This window comes from Antennarius striatus, chromosome 12 (genome assembly GCF_040054535.1).
Source record: "Antennarius striatus isolate MH-2024 chromosome 12, ASM4005453v1, whole genome shotgun sequence".
Lineage (NCBI taxonomy): Eukaryota > Metazoa > Chordata > Actinopteri > Lophiiformes > Antennariidae > Antennarius > Antennarius striatus.
The window spans coordinates 5,017,142-5,032,074 of NC_090787.1; the positions used below are offsets into that span (position 1 = coordinate 5,017,142).

The 14,933-nt window shown below is 44.1% G+C and overlaps 1 protein-coding gene across 3 annotated transcripts in view; it reads right to left on the reverse strand.

Moving 5' to 3' along the window:
* col6a3 (collagen, type VI, alpha 3) overlaps positions 1-14,933 on the reverse strand; it is an 82,138-nt gene that overhangs the window by 9,196 nt on the left and 58,009 nt on the right. For all 3 annotated transcript variants that reach the window (XM_068329352.1, XM_068329351.1, XM_068329350.1), the window contains 18 exons: positions 7,445-8,056; positions 6,706-7,320; positions 4,678-5,280; positions 3,868-4,479; positions 3,427-3,761; positions 3,087-3,165; positions 2,840-2,985; positions 2,655-2,747; positions 2,524-2,577; positions 2,283-2,354; positions 2,164-2,190; positions 2,045-2,089; positions 1,877-1,930; positions 1,708-1,770; positions 625-690; positions 477-530; positions 354-389; positions 197-259 (listed from right to left, as the gene is read on the reverse strand). In XM_068329352.1, coding sequence (XP_068185453.1) covers positions 197-259; positions 354-389; positions 477-530; positions 625-690; positions 1,708-1,770; positions 1,877-1,930; positions 2,045-2,089; positions 2,164-2,190; positions 2,283-2,354; positions 2,524-2,577; positions 2,655-2,747; positions 2,840-2,985; positions 3,087-3,165; positions 3,427-3,761; positions 3,868-4,479; positions 4,678-5,280; positions 6,706-7,320; positions 7,445-8,056 — 3,629 coding nt within the window. The remainder of the gene's footprint in view (positions 1-196; positions 260-353; positions 390-476; positions 531-624; positions 691-1,707; positions 1,771-1,876; positions 1,931-2,044; positions 2,090-2,163; positions 2,191-2,282; positions 2,355-2,523; positions 2,578-2,654; positions 2,748-2,839; positions 2,986-3,086; positions 3,166-3,426; positions 3,762-3,867; positions 4,480-4,677; positions 5,281-6,705; positions 7,321-7,444; positions 8,057-14,933) is intronic.

The following is a 14,933-nucleotide window of genomic DNA, read 5'->3' on the forward strand; positions in this document are numbered from 1 at the left end:
TAGTGGACATAGTCACAAGTCAAGGAGGAGAAAAGCTCTAGAGATCTATAAATAATTCAGTCATAGTCCAGTCAAAACAACATGTCAGATTGTAAATGCAGCCAAGTAAAGATCATGATACAATTCACTGTGACACATGTTTTACTTTTGTGGATTTACTGTCTGTAAAATACAGTGAAAAGAATGGAATACTCACTCTAGAACCTCCGATTCCAGGCTCTCCTGCCACACCGTCGACTCCTGGCTTCCCAGGATTTCCCTTTAATGACATGAAAGCAATTGTATTTACTAATCACTGCCTTTAGAAGAGTTTTTGTAAGAAGTTTGGATCTCATCACCAATCCGTGACTTACAGCCTGTCCAGGTGAGCCTCTTCTACCATCAAGTCCCTAAAAAATATCAAGACAGTCTTGATTAACCATATGCAGGACTTAGTGAGGTGTGGTAAAGTTCATGACACCATCTCAACTATTTACCGTTCTTCCGAGTTCCCCGTCAGCCCCCTTCTGTCCGTCCTCACCTGGCTCTCCCTACCGGTTTAGAGCCGGTATCAGTTAAACACGTCCAGACATCATGTTAAACTGCGACTAAACATCAATACAATATGATGAGGTGAAAAATTACCACTGGGCCGGCATCACCAGGGTCTCCTTTAGGTCCCGCGTTGGTGTTATCTGGTCCAGTAGGGCCCTATTCAACAGATATCACTTTTTATATAATGAAACACTCCACAACAAAGTTTCTCATCACACTTAATATTACGAACATCCTCATAGCAAAGGAAAAATCCTACAGTAAATGATAAGGCAGTGTTTAATACCACTGAGATGCTGTTTGTTGCTTAGAGATGGTGAACCACAACCTGTAGGTCTTTATAGTGTTGAGTTAAGAATGCAAACAAGACCATACTAGAATAATCTGCTAAAATCCACACAAGTAGGCCGTTGTTTAAATTAAAAAAAAAATTGCTACATGAAATAGAGTTGATTAAGTATTATTGCCTTGCCACCATAATGTAACCTGGGCTTCTCCTGTCTTTGTCCTGGTAGGCAGGAAAGAAGCTCATGGTTGCCAACGCATTTGCTTTGACACCTGGTAAGAGGCTTTTCTTCTGCTACAGCTAACAGCACACTACTTTTTGTTTCCAACATATTTTAAGTGAGAAATAAGACACCTAATAGCAAAATCTGGGTTGGCATTGTGTCAGCATCTTATTTATCTCTATATCATATTTCTGAAACAGGCATACTCATACACCTGCAAAGCATGTCTGAAAAGAGTTTTAGTGAGCGATAGACCATCTAGTCACCCAGCAATGCAAGTTTCTAGTTTGGTCTGTGAGCTCTGCTTTGAATAACAGCTAACTAGTCAACTTTCTTGTTTTGGAGTTGGTAAAAAGAAAGTTCACAAAAGTCTCAGCTGTAAATTAGGAATGTTTTTATTAAATACATATTCTATTTATTACTTTAGAAGTCTGCAGTGTCTTATTTTAGTGTTTTGATTCAGAGCAGGAAATGATGATGACTGGCTTTGCAAGAGCTCTTATTACTAATACTATAGTCTTATCTAGTTCCTGAAAGCATTGTGTATTCAGTTACTCTTGATTTTATTCTAGTTCAGTGTAATTTATAGGGACAGCAAATTTTTATTCATATTCAACCAATTAACACTCTATAAATGCTCTATGAAGAATTTTTGACAACTCACAGGGTCTCCTCTGATTCCCATGTCTCCTCTGTCTCCCGCTTGTCCTTTGAGCCCTTTGGGACCCTTAAAGTAATAATTAGGTTTTAGGAACATTCATCAGTCCTGACAATAATGGATAAAAAGATGCAAAATAAAAAATTGAGAACTAAAATGTTATCAGGACACTCACTCTTCTGCCAGGATTTCCTCGTTCTCCTGGGGGTCCAGCCACCCCACCTTTGCCCTGAAAATGTGCAGCACATTCTGATTAAATTCTGCAATCATGCATAAAACAGAGCTGATAAAAGATTTGGTCACATGACCTTCCTGCTACATGTAAAAATCTAACAGAACACACCTCTTCTCCGTTGATTCCATCGAGTCCAATTTCTCCTAATTCACCCTGCAACATGGTGACAGTTGGTTAGATAGGTCAGGTTTTTTTTCCAGCTTCATCTAACAGTTAAAAAGTCTCACCTTTTCTCCTGAATACCCGCGACCACCCTGAAGAACACAAAATACAAGGTGTTATACCGTTTTATTACAGATAAATTCAGAATAATATTGACAGTTTACAGCATTGAAGTTGATTTTACCTTGAAACCTCTTTGCCCTGGACATCCCTGGAAACCCTGAGTTCCGTTCACACCGGGAAGACCTCTCTCTCCCTGTCATCACAGAAAAAAGACGTTGATAAAAAAAACTGGTGGGTCGGATTGGTGAGAATGTGGAAAAAGAACATCAAAACTTGTCTGTAGACGAAACACTGATCACTAGAAGGAGTCTCGTGGAGACTGTGTGGTAGATCCAGTATCTAAGCAAAGCATTCAAACTTACAGGACCACCCTCGTCTCCAGGATGGCCTTGGCTTCCTGGTAATCCTGGACCACCCTGAAAGACAAAACAAGTATGAGCTTCTGATGAACAGGTTCTTCATATATTTTGTATTTTGACTTGACTTTAGATACCTTAGACCCTGGAAGACCGACGGCTCCTCGGTCTCCTCTGGATCCAATACATTTACATGGCACTGCACAGCACTCCCTCTCTGCGATGTTGTCCTACACAACAAAAGACAGCAGCTATAGAGTGATTCAAAGGGAAAATATAAAGCTAACAGAAGTCTTCTGTCTGAATGTAATGTGGTACTGACCAATTCCTCCATCAGCTCATAATCCAAGTCCATGACGTTGAGTCTTAAGGGTCTGGTGTACCTGAAGCCACGACCAAATTCCAGTTGCAAAGCTTCCTCGAATCTGGGCACTCTCTCCAACCCAACCATAATGAAACTGCTCACTCCTGTGTTCGTAGTGTCAATAACATATTTATTCTCAGTAATTACTTATGACACAACTGTAGTTTCCTGTTAGGTGAAAGTCTAGTTTTTACTATATCATTACCTGACTGCTGCAGTTCTTCAACTTGGCTTTTCATGTCCATGTACGGGGCATCAAGTCCATCAGTCAGATGAATGGCGACCTTTAGGAGAATAGAAAGAGCTTTCATTCTTGTTTATACTACCCATGAGTCTTAGATGAGTAAGTTGAATTGTTTGGCTGTGATCTTGAGCCAAGTCCTTTAAAACTCCCTTCATAGAATGTTGCTTGAGGTACGTCTTTTCTTATTATACAAATAATTGATTTCTCAAAACTGAAATCATCAATTTAATATGAATTAATGTTAACTATAAAGTTAGACACAGTTTTGACCCTCATGCTAAGGATATCTCTATTAACTAACCTTAACAACATCGTCCTGTCTTGATTTGAATCTGTTGGCATAAGCTGAGATGGTCTTTCCTGTGAGGATGAAAGGACCACGACTCCGTAGACCTCTGAAGCCCTCAAAGAGCTCATCAGCATTGTCTGTGAAGTCAAGCTGGACAGGCTGAGAGTTACCGTCCACAGCCAGGATGCCCACTTGTACAGAAGGAATCTGCCCAGACGAGCAACTGATAGCGGCCATTTTGGTGATTCTCTGCAGAATGCTGCCCATTTTGTTCTGGAGGTTTGTCTGAACACTGAAGATGTTTTGATCCGAAACATCAAAGCCCACCAATACCTCTATGTTGCAACCTGCAAAACAGAGTGTGGTTTAATTTGAATAACAAATTTTGCAAAAGAAATATAGAAACGTTCATCCACCAAGTCATTAGCAGAAAGAAACAACACTCCTACTCACGTTTTGGAGCTTCCTGCACACCAGTGCACAGTTTCCCCTTGACTTCATCATCCAAAGTCTCCAGAATTTGCTCGTTGAGCTCTGAAAGTCCCTGAACGGTACTTGCTCGGGTCATAGTGCTGGACTCACTGGCTAAGATTTCTAATTCATTCTCGGTGTCACCCACTCCCACAGCAAAGATTCTCATGCCCTTCTGCTTCAGGCCGAGGATCGCTGTTTTGCTGTCATCAGCTGAGTTTCCTCCAGTGACAATCATTAAGATCTGTGGCGTGCCCTCATCCATCCTACTGCCCTTTTCTTTGGTGAAGTGGACATTCTGGACATGTCGAATGGCTGCACCGGTGTTGATTTTGTTTCCGCCTTTGTACTCCACTCGGCCAATAGCATCTATGATGTCTTGCCTGTTCTTGTATGTGTTGAGGAAGAACGCGTCAGTCACATCTGCAGCGTAATGCGCCAGGCCAATCCGCAGGTTGTCTCTCTCGGTGTAGAAGAGGTCAATTAAGTTGGAGATAAACATCATCAATTCATTGAAGTTGTTCTTGCCAAAGTTAATTGAGCCATCCACTAAAAACACGATATCAGCTTTTTTGGGCGCTGGCAGGCCGGATGCTGTGAGTAGGAAGATGGAAGATTACATGGTAAAGAGAGAGAACAACAGGAGACAAAATGGAGTAAAAATCATTCATTAGATTTATTAGAGTGTGTGTGTGTGTGTGTGTGTGTGTGTGTGTGTGTGTGTGTGTGTGTGTGTGTGTGTGTGTGTGTGTGTGTGTGTTATTTGACTATATTTGCGTTTGCAGAACTTACTAGGACCTTCAAATTCGTCTGGGGGTGGAATAATGGGGATGGTACCACTCAGCCTGGCAATAAACCTTTCCCCGATTGCCGGCAAGCCAGGGAATGTAGGAACTTGAAGGACATCTTCTGAGGTGGTAGCAATTTGGGTTAGCTGCTTTGTGTTTGCACCACCAGCTCCAACTCCAATGCATTTGACCTGAGAGTTTCTAAGCAGAGGTCCATAGGTGGAAACATCTTGAGGGGAGCGTTCACCAGTGAGAACCACAAGATGCTGGGAGGCCTCAGATGGACGAACACCAGCTGAGGGTCTTAGCTCATTATCCACAACATATTGAATGGCATCAGCTAGGTGTGATGAGCGGCCACCCATCTGACGAAGTCTTTTGATTGCAGATATGACGGACGGCTTATTATTGTGTGTGTTGAGAGAGAACTCTGTTTTGACTTTGTCTGCATACTGGATGATGGCAACACGCACTTGATCAGGACGAACATTGAGCTGTTCGACAATGCTGAGGATGAAGTCACGGATGTGAGCAATACCCGCCTGGCCAGTGCTGTCAGAGCCATCAATAAGGAAAAGAATATCCTTTTTCCCAAGATCTAAGTAACCTGCAAAAATAAGCATAATGACAAGGGAGACATAAATTGTAGTTGCATATGAAAAGGACTCTTGAAGTTATCAAAATTTCTGTGACTATGTGGTGACTCCTAAACAATTCCAAGCCTTAACTATTTGAGGTGGTCCTGACAATCTATTTAAACTACAGTGGTTATGTTTAAAAAAGTGATGAAAAGAAAGTTGTGGTTTAACCCAGGCACAGGCAAACTACATCCTGGGGCCACACACGGCCGTTGGGCTTCATAATCTGGCCCATTTAAATTAAACTATATAGTCAGTCAGTCATCTTCAGATTACCACCGCTATATCCGCCGCAGCGGTGGTAATCTGAGGAAGCCGGAGCCTATTTCGGCGGCATAGGGCGTGAGGCGGGGGACACTCCGGGCATGACGCCAGTGCACCGCGGAGCCACACACAGACACACAACCATGTACACACACACTCATTTCTACGGGCAATTTGGAACGGCCAATCAACCTGAAGCGCATGCTTTTGGAGGTGGAAGGAGGCCAGAGAACCCGGTGAAAACCCACGCAGACACGGGGAGAACATGCGAACTCTGCACAGAGCGGGACTCGAACCCAGGTCCGACGTGTTGTGATGCGGCAGCGCTACCCATTGCGCCACCGTGCCGCCCTAAACTATATAATTTTCTTTAAATAAATGAATTTGTAAAATAAGTTTTATAATAAGAATGCATATGTATGCTTTAATGAGGTGTACAAAACTGGTGAGACCAGCGATGTTGTTTGGTCTAGAGACAGTGTCACTGAGGAAAAGACAGGAGACAGAGCTGGAGGTAGCAGAGATGAAGATGCTGAGGTTCTCTCTGGGAGTGACCAGGAAGGATAGGATCAGGAATGAGTACATCAGAGGGACAGCACATGTTAGAGTTTTTGGAGATAAAGTCAGAGAGGCCAGACTGAGATGGTTTGGACATGTCCAGAGGAGAGATAGTGAATATATTGGTAGAAGGATGCTGAGTTTTGAACTGCCAGGCAGGAGACCTAGAGGAAGACCAAAGAGGAAAGTGAAAAGAGGACTTGAAGTTAGTTGGTGTGAGAGAAGAAGACGCAGAAGACAGGGTTAGATGGAGGCAACTGATTCGCTTTGGCGACCCCTGAAGGGAAAAGCCAAAAGGAGAAGAAGAAGAAGATGTATGCTTTACTGTTTGGAAAGGCCAAAACATTTAATATAATGGTTTTACATTTTATTTGCAATATTACAAATATTGCAAATAACATCCATCTGGTCCTCAGCTGGCCCACCTGTCACATTTAAGAACCACCAGTTAAAGTTTGTCCGCCCCTGGTTTAAAACCTTAACTTCAAGTTAAATACAATAGTAATTTTTTTCATTTTATTTTGCTGTACCAATCCCCATATGGAAATTATTAATTATTAAATATTACTTACTTAGGTCCACCGTGGTAGGAACATAATTGATGATATCAGCAGTGGATATTGTTTTGACTGAGTTAATGAGCTGCGACTCTACATTTGGAAGCTGCTGGAAACTGTCCACCGTATAAACAAGCTCTGGTTTCAGAGAAATTTGTCTCAGTTCATCAGGGTCTGCATTCCTTGAACCGATAGCAAGAGGTGCAACCTGGTTTCTCTTCAGTTGGTCTGCTGCAGTGGATACATCATCTGTAGACCTTCCACCTGTTACTACAATTAGGAACTGGGGCACCCCATCTTCAATGCGGCTTCCTGCAGACCTCTGGTAGATGTTTCTGGAGACCCACTCAAGAGCTCGACCTGTGTTAAGAAGGTTCCCTCCTTTGCTTCTGAGTTTTGCCACGGCCTGGCGAACCTCATCTTTTGTAGAGTATTCATTCAGAAGGAATTCTAACTTGGGATCATCACTGTACTGAACCACTGCAATTCGGACCCTGTCAAGTCCAACATCCAGTCGTTCAATAACTCTCCTCATCATTTCACGGATGGCTGGGAACTCACTACGCACCGCGGTTGTGCCGTCGATCAGGAATACCACATCCCTCTTTTCTCCACCACTGGGTGCTGTTACTAGAATTCAAGCACAGTAATACTGTATGATTACAATTGATAAATCAAATTAAAGAATTAAATATAAACAGCCATAAATGGACACTCCAACCCTGACTGTAAGAATAAAAGTAAAATAGATTACCTTCAGTGGTTGGGAATGCTGGATTCATCCGGGCAATGTCTTCATCTGATAACTCGGTGATAGTGGTGATTACATTTTCCTGAACTACACCCAGGCTGGGGATGTCATCTACAGTGAAGGCGAAGCCAGGCACATATGAAACCGTCAAGAGCTCTGTAGGGTTCATGTCCCTGGTTCCGATGCTGAAGGGAATAACTCTGGACTGTTTAAGTGAAGAGGCTGGACGACTGATGTCATCAGTTGACGACCCGCTGGAGATAACGATCACAAACTGTGGAACACCCTCTTGCTTCCTGCTACCTCGTGCTGCTGTCAGAACATCTTGATTGATGAATTGCAAGGCCCGACCCAGGTTACGTTGTCTACCGCCGTTCTGCCTCAATCCTCTGACAGCATTCAAAACAGCTTCTTTTGTTGTGTGTGTGTTCAGATACATGTCAGCTTGAGCAACGTTGCCATACTGGACCACCCCAATACGGATCTTATTCTCAGCCACGTCAAGGCTTTCTACAATCTGGCGGATAAATTCTTGGATGATCGGAAAATCTCGTCCAACACCATCAGATCCGTCGACAAGGAAAACGATATCCCGCTGAGGCCCCTGTGATTCAGCTGAAAGAGAAAGAAAATGTAACATTACTTAAAAGGTCAAAAGTGAAATAACCTGATAACAGGGAGAAAAGCTTAGGCATCATTCTGCGTTAAACTGTTGAGAAATATCTTGTCGGTTCACAATCCTTGTGATGCTAAAGCTATGGCGCTAATATTTCCATAATTGGAATAAGTGAAGAACTGCACATTTGTTTTTATTTTATTGGAACACAGCTTTTCTTCCATAACAATTTAAAAAAAACCAATTATGGTGCTGCTGCAACAGCATTTTACCCAGAACAGCGAGACAAATAAGATTAGCCTGTTCTACTGAAGTAGAACATAGGTGACCAAGAGAAAGTACGGATGTAAGACTGGAAAGAAGTGCACAGTCTGATGTGTGTATCATGAAATCAAAGCCTGTTAAAGAAATTGCTGTGAAATCCATTGCTGTACTTTACTTCAGAATATATTTTTGTATATTGGCTGCAGAAAACAAATAGGAGAACCTAAATGAAATGCTCATCATTGCAGCTGTAAGAACAGACAACATGTAAAATAATTTTAAAAAACCCCGTTGGTTTAAAATATGTAACTGATTCCATCATTTCTGAACAAGTGCCTGTACAATTTAATTTACACCTGATAATAGAATTACATCTGAGGTATGTTTTCAGTACAATTTCTAAAACTGACAAGTAAATGAATTACAAAAACAAAACGCCAAAATATTTATACTCCGCTTTTAATGAATATTACAGACAAGAAATTCTGAAATTCTGGAAATCCCAATTTCCAAAACACTTTGCAGGAATTGTATTACCACCACTCCTATATCACTCTGAATTCTATTCAATGATTTCAAAATAAAACACAACAAACAAACTAATATATAATTAAGGCAAGTAGGAAAAAAAATAGAAAAAAAAGACCATCGTGTCCTTTGCATACCAAAAGTTGTTGGTGCTTCTGGAGTGACGTCAGTCACCACAGCCTCCACAGAGGACTGAAGTTGCTGTAGGACACTGGGAAGGTCAGTAAATTCAGACACAGATAGAGAAGAACTGGGATCGTGGGCTATGTTCTGTAATTCTGTGCTATCAGAGGTCCCGCTGCCAATTGTAAAGATCAGGACACCAAGCTGTTTGAGAGCATTTGCTGGTGCATTGACACTGTCAAAAGACCTTCCACCAGTTAACAAATATAGGATCTGTGGAACTCCTTGCAGACGCCTGCTTCCAGCAGAGGTCGTGAAGACATTTTCCCTCAAGTGGCGGAGAGCTTCTCCAGTTTTGAGGGGTCTTCCGCCTTTGTGCCTCAAACCTCTGACGGTGTTGAGGATGTCGCCTTTTGTTGTGTATGTGTTGAGATAGAAATGGACAGCTGAATCTCTGCTGTACTGAACCACTGAGACACGGTCTTTGTTGTCATCCACACTGAGTGTCTCTACTATTCTTTGGACAAAGTCCCGCATATCTGGGAATCCACTTCTAGTTCCATCAGATCCATCCAACAAGAACACAACATCCTTTCCTGATGGCTGTTTCTCCACTGAGGAACATACAATTTGAAAGATGGTTAGTGAAGCTCCTGCATTCAACCCACCCAAATGTTTGCGGCTTACTGTATTAACGCTGACCCACATCTCGTGTCCTAGTGACAGCGGTCGACTTAAAGTCACTAACTACTTTTGAATGTACTTGAGTTTGGCACTGCAATGAGCTTGGAATGTAAAACTTGTTGACTTTCTTACCAGTTACTGTTGGTGCAATGGGTGTGGCCCTCACTCGCACTGTGCCCATTACAGCGGAGAGCTGTTCTTGGACACTGGGAAGGTCAGTGAACTCAGAGACTGGTAGAGCATAATTGGGGTCATAAGAGATCTTCTGCTGCTCATTTCTGTCGGAGGCTCTTGTGCCGATGGGAATGACAACAATACCCTGCTGTTTGAGAGCAGAGGCCGGGGTTTCGACATTGTCAAAAGACCTTCCACCATTTAGCAGGATCAACATCTGTACAACGCCTGGCATGCGTCTACTCCCAGAGGAGGTGGTAAAGACATTGTCCTTGACATATTGGAGGGCTGCCCCAGTGTTGAGGGGCGTGCCTCCCCTGTGTTTCAACCCCCTGACCGAATCCACAATATCCTGTCTCGTGGTGAATGTGTTCAGATAGAAAGTGACCTCTGCAACTCTGCTGTACTGGACCACAGAGATGCGGTCATGGTCTGGCCCCACATTGAGTTTCTTCACAACTCTCTCAACAAAATCACGCATGGCAGGGAAGCCATTCCTTGTGCCATCAGAACCATCCAGAAGGAACACAATGTCCTTTTTGGTAGTCTCAACTGAGAAAACAGGAAGAGAGAAAAATAAGAGTCTTTGCAAAGCGTATGCTGGTGGTTACATCATGAAGTTGGGAACTGTTTGGGTTGTTTTGTTGAAGAACTGGCCCTGTTCACATGCCTTACAAAGTGTAGGAAGGCACACCACTATCTCTACTTAAAGAAATATACCTAGGTGAAGAATTATCGCTCTAAGTGCCTTTCTGTCAATTTAGCCGAATGAAATCAGAAGAGCTATCCGGCCCAGAAGAGGCTGTGCTTGTTGACGTACCAGCTACAGTGGGTGATTCTGGGGTGACGTCAGTCACCACAGCCTCCACAGAGGACTGAAGTTGCTGTAGGACACTGGGAAGGTCAGTAAATTCAGACACAGATAGAGCAGAACTGGGATCGTGGGCTATGTTCTGTAATTCTCTGCTATCAGAGGTCCCGCTGCCAATTGTAAAGATCAGGACACCAAGCTGTTTGAGAGCATTTGCTGGTGCATTGACACTGTCAAAAGACCTTCCACCAGTTAACAAATATAGGATCTGTGGAACTCCTTGCAGGCGCCTGCTTCCAGCAGAGGTCGTGAAGACATTTTCCCTCAGGTGGCGGAGAGCTTCTCCAGTTTTGAGGGGTCTTCCGCCTTTGTGCCTCAAACCTCTGACGGTGTTGAGGATGTCGCCTTTTGTTGTGTATGTGTTGAGATAGAAATGGACAGCTGGATCTCTGCTGTACTGAACCACTGAGACACGGTCTTTGTTGTCATCCACACTGAGTGTCTCTACTATTCTTTGGACAAAGTCCCGCATATCTGGGAATCCACTTCTAGTTCCATCAGATCCATCCAACAAGAACACAACATCCTTTCCTGATGGCTGTTTCTCCACTGAGGAACATACAATTTGAAAGATGGTTAGAGAAGCTCCTGCAATCAACCCACCCAAATGTTTGCGGCTTACTGTTTTAACGCTGGCCCACCTCTCGTGTCCTAGTGACAGCGGTCGACTTAAAGTCACTAACTACTTTTGAATGTACTTGAGTTTGGCACTGCAATGAGCTTGGAATGTAAAACTTGTTGACTTTCTTACCAGTTACTGTTGGTGCAATGGGTGTGGCCCTCACTCGCACTGTGCCCATTACAGCGGAGAGCTGTTCTTGGACACTGGGAAGGTCAGTGAACTCAGAGACTGGTAGAGCATAATTGGGGTCATAAGAGATCTTCTGCTGCTCATTTCTGTCGGAGGCTCTTGTGCCGATGGGAATGACAACAATACCCTGCTGTTTGAGAGCAGAGGCCGGGGTTTCGACATTGTCAAAAGACCTTCCACCATTTAGCAGGATCAACATCTGTACAACACCTGGCATGCGTCTACTCCCAGAGGAGGTGGTAAAGACATTGTCCTTGACATATTGGAGGGCTGCCCCAGTGTTGAGGGGCGTGCCTCCCCTGTGTTTCAACCCCCTGACCGAATCCACAATATCCTGTCTCGTGGTGAATGTGTTCAGATAGAAAGTGACCTCTGCAACTCTGCTGTACTGGACCACAGAGATGCGGTCATGGTCTGGCCCCACATTGAGTTTCTTCACAACTCTCTCAACAAAATCACGCATGGCAGGGAAGCCATTCCTTGTGCCATCAGAACCATCCAGAAGGAACACAATGTCCTTTTTGGTAGTCTCAACTGAGAAAACAGGAAGAGAGAAAAATAAGAGTCTTTGCAAAGCGTATGCTGGTGGTTACATCATGAAGTTGGGAACTGTTTGGGTTGTTTTGTTGAAGAACTGGCCCTGTTCACATGCCTTACAAAGTGTAGGAAGGCACACCACTATCTCTACTTTAAGAAATATACCTAGGTGAAGAATTATCGCTCTAAGTGACTTTCTGTCAATTTAGCCGAATGAAATCAGAAGAGCTATCCGGCCCAGAAGAGGCCGTGCTTGTTGACGTACCAGCTACAGTGGGTGATTCTGGGGTGACGTCAGTCACCACAGCCTCCACAGAGGACTGAAGTTGCTGTAGGACACTGGGAAGGTCAGTAAATTCAGACACAGATAGAGCAGAACTGGGATCGTGGGCTATGTTCTGTAATTCTCTGCTATCAGAGGTCCCGCTGCCAATTGTAAAGATCAGGACACCAAGCTGTTTGAGAGCATTTGCTGGTGCATTGACACTGTCAAAAGACCTTCCACCAGTTAACAAATATAGGATCTGTGGAACTCCTTGCAGGCGCCTGCTTCCAGCAGAGGTCGTGAAGACATTTTCCCTCAAGTGGCGGAGAGCTTCTCCAGTATTGAGGGGTGTTCCGCCTTTGTGCCTCAAACCTCTGACGGTGTTGAGGATGTCGCCTTTTGTTGTGTATGTGTTGAGATAGAAATGGACAGCTGGATCTCTGCTGTACTGAACCACTGAGACACGGTCTTTGTTGTCATCCACACTGAGTGTCTCTACTATTCTTTGGACAAAGTCCCGCATATCTGGGAATCCACTTCTCGTTCCATCAGATCCATCCAACAAGAACACAACATCCTTTCCTGATGGCTGTTTCTCCACTGAGGAACATACAATTTGAAGGATGGTTAGTGAAGCTCCTGCAATCAACCCACCCAAATGTTTGCGGCTTACTGTATTAACGCTGGCGCACCTCTCGTGTCCTAGTGACAGCGGTCGACTTAAAGTCACTAACTACTTTTGAATGTACTTGAGTTTGGCACTGCAATGAGCTTGGAATGTAAAACTTGTTGACTTTCTTACCAGTTACTGTTGGTGCAATGGGTGTGGCCCTCACTCGCACTGTGCCCATTACAGCAGAGAGCTGTTCTTGGACACTGGGAAGGTCAGTGAACTCAGAGACTGATAGAACATAATTGGGGTCATAAGAGATCTTCTGCTGCTCATTTCTGTCGGAGGCTCTTGTGCCGATGGGAATGACAACAATACCCTGCTGTTTGAGAGCAGAGGCCGGGGTTTCGACATTGTCAAAAGACCTTCCACCATTTAGCAGGATCAACATCTGTACAACACCTGGCATGCGTCTACTTCCAGAGGAGGTGGTAAAGACATTGTCCTTGACATGTTGGAGGGCTGCCCCAGTGTTGAGGGGCGTGCCTCCCCTGTGTTTCAACCCCCTGACCGAATCCACAATATCCTGTCTCGTGGTGAATGTGTTCAGATAGAAAGTGACCTCTGCAACTCTGCTGTACTGGACCACAGAGATGCGGTCATGGTCTGGCCCCACATTGAGTTTCTTCACAACTCTCTCAACAAAATCACGCATGGCAGGGAAGCCATTCCTTGTGCCATCAGAACCATCCAGAAGGAACACAATGTCCTTTTTGGTAGTCTCAACTGAGAAAACAGGAAGAGAGAAAAATAAGAGTCTTTGCAAAGCGTATGCTGGTGGTTACATCATGAAGTTGGGAACTGTTTGGGTTGTTTTGATGAAGAACTGGCCTGTTCACATGACTTACAAAGTGTAGGAAGGCACACCACTATCTCTACTTAAAGAAATATACCTAGGTGAAGAATTATCTCTCTAAGTGCCTTTCTGTCAATTTAGCCGAATGAAATCAGAAGAGCTATCCGGCCCAGAAGAGGCCGTGCTTGTTGACGTACCAGCTACAGTGGGTGATTCTGGGGTGACGTCAGTCACCACAGCCTCCACAGAGGACTGAAGTTGCTGTAGGACACTGGGAAGGTCAGTAAATTCAGACACAGATAGAGCAGAACTGGGATCGTGGGCTATGTTCTGTAATTCTCTGCTATCAGAGGTCCCGCTGCCAATTGTAAAGATCAGGACACCAAGCTGTTTGAGAGCATTTGCTGGTGCATTGACACTGTCAAAAGACCTTCCACCAGTTAACAAATATAGGATCTGTGGAACTCCTTGCAGGCGCCTGCTTCCAGCAGAGGTCGTGAAGACATTTTCCCTCAGGTGGCGGAGAGCTTCTCCAGTTTTGAGGGGTCTTCCGCCTTTGTGCCTCAAACCTCTGACGGTGTTGAGGATGTCGCCTTTTGTTGTGTATGTGTTGAGATAGAAATGGACAGCTGGATCTCTGCTGTACTGAACCACTGAGACACGGTCTTTGTTGTCATCCACACTGAGTGTCTCTACTATTCTTTGGACAAAGTCCCGCATATCTGGGAATCCACTTCTAGTTCCATCAGATCCATCCAACAAGAACACAACATCCTTTCCTGATGGCTGTTTCTCCACTGAGGAACATACAATTTGAAAGATGGTTAGAGAAGCTCCTGCAATCAACCCACCCAAATGTTTGCGGCTTACTGTTTTAACGCTGGCCCACCTCTCGTGTCCTAGTGACAGCGGTCGACTTAAAGTCACTAACTACTTTTGAATGTACTTGAGTTTGGCACTGCAATGAGCTTGGAATGTAAAACTTGTTGACTTTCTTACCAGTTACTGTTGGTGCAATGGGTGTGGCCCTCACTCGCACTGTGCCCATTACAGCGGAGAGCTGTTCTTGGACACTGGGAAGGTCAGTGAACTCAGAGACTGGTAGAGCATAATTGGGGTCATAAGAGATCTTCTGCTGCTCATTTCTGTCGGA